Source organism: Vigna radiata, chromosome 1, assembly GCF_000741045.1.
Source record: "Vigna radiata var. radiata cultivar VC1973A chromosome 1, Vradiata_ver6, whole genome shotgun sequence".
Lineage (NCBI taxonomy): Eukaryota > Viridiplantae > Streptophyta > Magnoliopsida > Fabales > Fabaceae > Vigna > Vigna radiata.
The window spans coordinates 31109774-31117049 of record NC_028351.1 but is presented as its reverse complement, the minus strand read 5'-3'; the positions used below and the strand labels follow the sequence as shown (position 1 = coordinate 31117049).

The 7276-nt window shown below is 30.9% G+C and overlaps 1 protein-coding gene across 1 annotated transcript; it reads right to left on the bottom strand.

Annotated features, from left to right (window-relative positions):
• Positions 1 to 4430: 4430 nt before the first annotated feature.
• LOC106761595 (probable leucine-rich repeat receptor-like protein kinase At1g35710) lies at positions 4431 to 6614 on the bottom strand. Its single transcript, XM_014645164.1, has one exon. The coding sequence runs from the start codon at positions 6612 to 6614 to the stop codon at positions 4431 to 4433; it is 2184 nt and encodes a 727-aa protein (XP_014500650.1).
• Between the last annotated feature and the right edge of the window lie 662 nt (positions 6615 to 7276).

The window sequence follows — 7276 nt, the reverse complement described above, 5'->3', positions numbered from 1 at the left end:
ATACACTATGTTAAATTCCTTGCACACCAACTGTTCGATAAAATACCAAAAAGAGTTTCTTGTGTTTTTGTGCACTTTGATGTCTAATTGAGTTAGAAAAGGAAGAATTGTCATGTGTTGTACAAGTCTCTTGGGAAAACGATACCTGGTCTTACCAGTTTTATTTCTTGAACGATTTGGTACACTTGCCAATGAGTTAACAGTTTGCAATAGCTTCTTTTATGAATAGCAAGATGGTTAATTTGACATAAAAAGAGTTCAAATTAACAAAGTCCAACAGTTTACAAATGAGTAGCAAAACAAAGTTATTTATTTCCATGTAAAAATAAAACATTATAAAATAAATACCGTTAGGAAATTTTATGTTTTTTGTGATTTTTTATAAATTTGTGATTTCCTTTTTTTTTAATTTTTCTGTATAGGTTTTTTAAGTTCTGCGAAAAAAATTATTTAAATAATAAAAATCCAGATAGGTCATAAGTTAATTCCTATGAAATCAACGTTGGTAGCAGTATTTGGGGCCGAAAAAGGAGACCATATGTTATCTTTTATTTCTTTTGGTTTGTATTTTCTCATCCATATGTTATCCTCTTTTGTCTTTTGCCTCATTACAACCATAAAAAGACCTTTTTGATTTGAACATGCATATGTTTTGAGTGTTGATATTAGAGGTTTGCCAAGTCTATTTGTTGCTTGCTTCTTGAGTGCATTGAGTTGAAATTATTTACCCTAGATACTTGAGAAATACAATGATAGTGCATCTGTGAGGTTTTGTTGCTTTTGATTTACCTATTGAGCATGATTGATTATTTTTCCATGTCTTGAATTGCTTGGTTGATTTCCATGAGTATCTCTGCTTTCTCTGATTATCTGTGTGATGGATGTTCTTTACTCCTTTTCTCTTTCCGAGATTCATTGAGGATTGTGTAAACCTATTTGTTTTCTTATGTGTCTTTTTGTTTCGGTGCGCGGATGTTGTCACTCTCTTGTTGTCTTTTGAATTGTTCCTTGTTATGCGTCTTGATTTTACCCAAGAATGCAAAAGACTAAGTGTGGTCTATTTTAATGAATCATTATTTTCTATTATTCACTTAGTTTTCCGCATTGAATCTTAATAGTGAATTGTGTTTAGTTCTCCATTATTGTCTCATTTTCACTATTTGGGCTTGATTTGACCAGTAATTCATATTTTTAATTAATTTGGATTATCTGAATCTAATTATTTTAATTGTTAATTACAGGACAATTTTGAAATTATGATTAGGAATTCAAACGGGCTACCACACCATTTAATTTCGTTTTGTAATGTTAATTACTTAGGCCACATTTGTTTTGCTGCAAAGAAACCTATCAAAAGTTTGTAAAATTTAAATGGAGAAACTGAAAATCACTTTTTTAAAAATGGGGAATCTGACTTTTATACCTATTTGTAATGGTTGGAACATATCTAAAACCATTAAAGCATGTTAAAACATCAATTATACACCTATTACTATTTGATAATGTAGACCCTGGATTTTTATTATTTAATATCACTGAACAAAATAGTACCAAAAACATTTAGTATAGCTATGTAATTCGGTCATGCACTAAGAGGAATAGAGTCACCCCATACTGGACCACGTGTGAAAATGAATGGACAATGAAAATTTATGCAGAATGGATCATTATCATGCCAAAAACAGTCAGTGTTGCACAACTTGAAGAATTATCGAGGCCACACACATTGAAGGTACGTTTTTGTAATCCAGAATGACTTAGTTAAGCCAATCACCACTGAAAAAAAATGATCACGACTCTAACGTATAGTATTTAACATGGAGGATCGATATGCTTAGAAGTAGTTAAGGTTGTGATTAACTAATGTTGTAGAATCTGATTGCAGTAGTATCTCTTATTAGAAGTTGTTTATATGCTTCATATCAGTATAACTTAGACAACTAACTAATGTAAATGATTAAAATTTTTATATTGTATTGATTGAATGATATAGATATAATATATAATTTAATTGAAAAAAGTTCAAAAATTAAATTCTAATTTTTAATTTTAATTTAATGTATAAATGTTATAATCTTCTCATATTATCAAATAAAAAATATTAATTAATTAATTAAAATTTTAAAAAATATTTTCAGAATTAAATCTATCTTAATATATATTAAAAAAATGATTGGGAGACCAACCCAGTCTCACACAATTTTGAATTGATAGGAATCGTTCTGTTATGTGGAAAAACTAGCAATAAAATGATAATAAGAAACCGTTAGACTTAAGGACTAAGCTATAAACAAAGTATTTATAAAAAGGGATAACGTCACTTCCTCAATCCGAAAGGAGTTCAACAATCGTTACAAAATAAAAATAGACAAGAAATAAACTTTTAAAGAAAATAAATGTGATAAAACCTTCTTCAATTATCTTTCTCCAAATCCAAGTGAAGTACCTCTTCTCTCCAAATCACAGCCCTTTCCATCTTAAACAATAATTCCATTTCTTCTCACACCTATAATCCAGATTTCCTCTGCCAAAAATTAAACAAATAATTAATTTCGCCAAAAGTAAAAACAACAAAACATAAATAATAAATAGGGAAGGACATTAAAATTCGATGTTATTAATTTTTTTAACTAAATAATATCTTGATAACCAGTAACAATAACTTGATGTATTAATATAAAAACATATTTGTATATACAATCGTTTATGTTTATACAAATTTTGGCTTTAAATGTGTTTTTTTAGATTTCAAATACATTCTGATTTTTATTTGGTTTGTAATAAAAATTTACTTTTTGTTTGCTATCTCTTTTTTATATATTTTCTTGTTCTGTTTAGTATTTTCTGAAATATTTACGGATTTTCTTTATTGTCAAGAAATTTATTTTTTGGCATATCTTTTCTACTAAATGGTGATATGTGAATTAGCAAACTAACTAATAACCATCGTGAAATAAAAAATAAGAAAAACAAAGATAAAAGCAATATTATGGATGAATACACGTGGAGAGAATAACATTTTTAAATCTAAAATCTATCAGTTACTTTTTGTGCTTTTTAACATTCTATTTACAATAATAATATGATCAATAATTATTTATATAAAAATGGCTTCAATATTGATCTTAATATCACATATTGTTAAAACTTTATTAAAATAATAATAATAATAATAATAATAATAATAATAATAATAATATATTAAGTTTGTAACATAAGACCTGCTATGTTGTGTGCAATCTCTTCAAAACTTTCACCATTATCATGACATAGAGGCTGTCTGATAAATTAGTTAAGAATTCGAAATATGCATGTCGCCAAGAACGTATTATTAAGATTGAGCCAAACACTCCCCAAAAGCTTATAACAAATCCAATTGTCATACTGATATAATATTCACGATTGAAAATCAAATTATCATCCTCTTGAAATTTAACAATTGGTTCTTGTCTTGGCACTCCATCAATGCACAATTTCTTTAATGGTGGTCCACAGAGATCAACATTGTCTTCATATTTGGATGCATCGAAACTTTGTAATTGTGTGCCAGTTGGAATTTTTCCAGATAAATAATTATGTGACAAATCTAACGTAGTGAGTCGATCAATTTGAACAATACTTGAAGGAATAGAACCGACAAGTTGGTTTTGTGACAAATCAAGAAATTCAAGTGATGTTAACTCTCCAACATTTGAAGGAATTTTCCCTGTCAATTGGTTTCTTGATAAATTCAATGACACCAATCCAAATAAACCCTCTATTTCTTTTGGAATTTCTCCTGATAATTGATTGTTTGAGAGATCAATGCTTTTTAAAAGTGATAATCCTCTGTCTGTGAACATTTTTTTTTAACCTTTCCACATCAAGATTGCATTCAAATCATACGAATAGTTAGCTGACATATAATTAGTGTTGACCAAATATCGATGATCTTGATAACCTCTCCAAAAAGTCGTTTGAGCCATTAAGGCAAAGTTTTTTATGCATTCGGGAATTTCTCCAGATAGATTGTTTTGCGAGAGATCTAAAAGTTGAATGTGTTTTAGATAACAAAATTGCAACGGTAAACTCCCACCAAAATAATTGCTTCTTAAGCTTAAAACTTGCAATTGCGATAATTTGTTCCCGATCCAATTTGGGATAGATCCTGATAATCTATTTTCTGCTATCTCTACCATCACCAACTGTGTGCAATTCTTCAAGATGGAAGGGATTTCACCTGTTAAGTTATTGTTTCTCAATAACAAAACTTGAAGTTGAAGGAGTGATCCCATTGAAAAAGGAATCTCACCTATAAATTTGTTCTGACTCATATTTAAGTAAACCAATGACTTAAAATGGGTCCAACAGTTTGGAATTTGTCCATAAAACATATTATTTGAAAGATCTAATCGGTATAAAGTTTCAACTACACCACTAGAGCATAAAAACTAAGAAGAATTTGAGAATTTATTGTTTGATAGATCAAGAAACATTGAGCCTCGTAAAAATGGTGGAACATGACCTTCAAATTGATTTGATGCAAGATTAAGACTAAGAGAATAATAATGATTCTCTATTGGCAAATTTGGAATCGTACCTTGTAAATTATTGCATGAAATATCAATACTCTCCCAATTTGACAATCGAAATTTGGTCCAAAACCATTTTGGAACAGAACCTGATATCCCACTATTTGAAATGTCAAGGTTTTGAAATTTGTTTTGTTTCTCTAACCATTTGGGAAACAATGGACCAAGCTTGCAAGACCTCAAATCAATATTATCCAATTGAAAAGTTGAACCCCAATTTTCACTAACTTCTAACGTTAATGAGTTATCTGACAATATCAAGCTCTCTAACTTTGTCATATTATAAAAATGAGAGTCAGTTAACACACCTTTCAAAGAGTTTGACTTCAAGTATAATTCCTCAAGTTCTGTTGGGAATCGAAGATCTTCAGAAATTGTCCCATTCAGCTTGTTATAATTAAGGTACAATCGTTTTAATGATGGGAACAATCTGAGGGTGTTAGGCAAAGTACCGCTAATTTGATTCAAGCTTAGATCCAACGTTTCCAACTGTGAAAATATTGAGAAATCAGGTAATGTGTCATTGAAGTATAGTTCGCGCAATGAGTATCTAAAACATCCAGACAAATGATTAAATATCACTGTGAGATCTTCATTCAACTTATTGAAGGACAAATCCAGTAATTCCAAAGTACACGTGCTCCCAAATGATTTTGGAACACCACCTTCTAAAGAGTTAGAACTAATTGACAACTGCTCCAAATGAGATGGCAATCTAGTGCCTTCAAGTATCTTCCCCGTCAATTGATTGCTAGAAAGATCCAATATCTTTAAAGATGAGAACACTGAAAGGTTGGGTACGCTGCCTTTGATTTGATTGTTTCTCAAACTCAACTCTTGTAGTGAATATCTAACACAACCACCGGAGAAATTATGAAGAATTGACGAAAGGTCTTCGGTCATATTGTTTACAAACATGTATAATGAACGTAGGGTGCATATATTCATGAATGATTTCATATCTTCACCCTTGAACACATTTCCAGACAGGTAAAGGTGCTCAAGCGAATTCATGGTCAAGCCAAAATGATTTGATGTCAAACCCTTCAAGAGGTTCCTACTAAGGTCAAGCTCAACAAGGCTGGAAGTGGTGTTTGACAACCATTGGAATATCATCGATTGCGTGAAGGAGTTATCAGAAAGTGTAAGGACAGAAAGGGAAGTAGAAAAATTGAAGTTGGAAGGGTTGAATGAAAGGAGGAAATGATCGGAAAGGCAACAATGAATTAAACTGAGTTCTCTTAGTTTTGGTAGCTTGGCAATGGTTCGAAGGCAACTAGGAGAACTGTTAAAATTAGATATGGAATTGAAGGAGAGATGGGTTAAAGAATTAAGATTAGATAACCATTCATCACTTGTGACAATTTTGAGAGCACTATGATATCCTCCAAGATAGAGTTTATGCAAATTTGAAAGGTTTCCTAGTTGGGAAGGAATGTATCCTTCAAAAGAATTGTAGCTGAGATCAAGATACTCCAACCGAGAGAGATTTCCAAGTTCACGAGGGATTGAACCATTCAAATGATAATTAAGAGCAAGATTCAAATATTTCAAATGAGAAAGAGAACTTATCTGAGTTGGAATTTGTCCGCTAAAACCACATGAAGAGAGATCAAGATATCTCAAGTTGGTAAGAGAGCCAAGAAACTCTGGAATATTAGTGTCTCGAAAATCATTGAAACTGAGGTTCAAATACTGTAAGTGTCGCAACTCCATTAACGACTTGTGGATCTCTCCGCTGATGGAACGCCGAGAAATAGATCCATAATAATCGTCAAGAGAAACATAATCATAATAATAGTCTCCAGGAAGGTGGAGGCTAATAATATGAACGGTGAGGTTGGTGCAGCGAATCCCCTCCCATTGGCAACAGTCGGGAGTGGTCCAAGATGAGAGCATGCCGTTGTGATCGACAATAGCAGCCTTGAATCGAAGGAGTGCTTCCCTCTCCTTTGGAAGGCATTGGATATGGTGTTGTCCATAAGCAACCTGCAACACCACACTCACCACAAACATAAACATAATCACTTTGAGAATATTCATGATGATAAAACAGAGAGAGAGAGAGTGAATAATATAGAATTAGATTGATATGTGTTCTGAATTTAGAACTCCCAATGCCCACATTTATACTCACACCAACTCCTAAATAGCAACATCTACTTTCCATGCTTTTGCCTACCACGATTTTACTAAGCTATAATGACTAAGCTTATGCATTGCTTTAATTTCAAAGAATTAAATTATTCTGCATTTACTTTTTGTAATAAAAACAGAAGACACCTCTTTCGCTGTATTATTACACACCGCCATTTAATTTTTAAAATTAAAAATCTAATTAAGACAAAAAGAAACGAAGGACATATTTAAGAAAAATCGTCGAAAATATAAACAATGTGAATGATTAAACCATAAAAAAACAAGGTGAGCCCACTAAACCGAGGATCGATATAGTTTGAGTCAGAGCACCAATATAAGTTTTACAAAATTTAATTTAAATTATTTTTATAAAATGATAAATTTTAGATTTAAGACTTAATTTAAATATTGATTTGAATTAAAACTTGATTCGAATATTTGATTTAGATTTAAAAAAAAAATCTAAACGCTGTAAAAATATATTTAAATCCAAAATTGATCTAATTATTTGGATTTAGATTAAATTTAGATTGCATCTATTCCCATCCTATTTATAATTGTTTTAT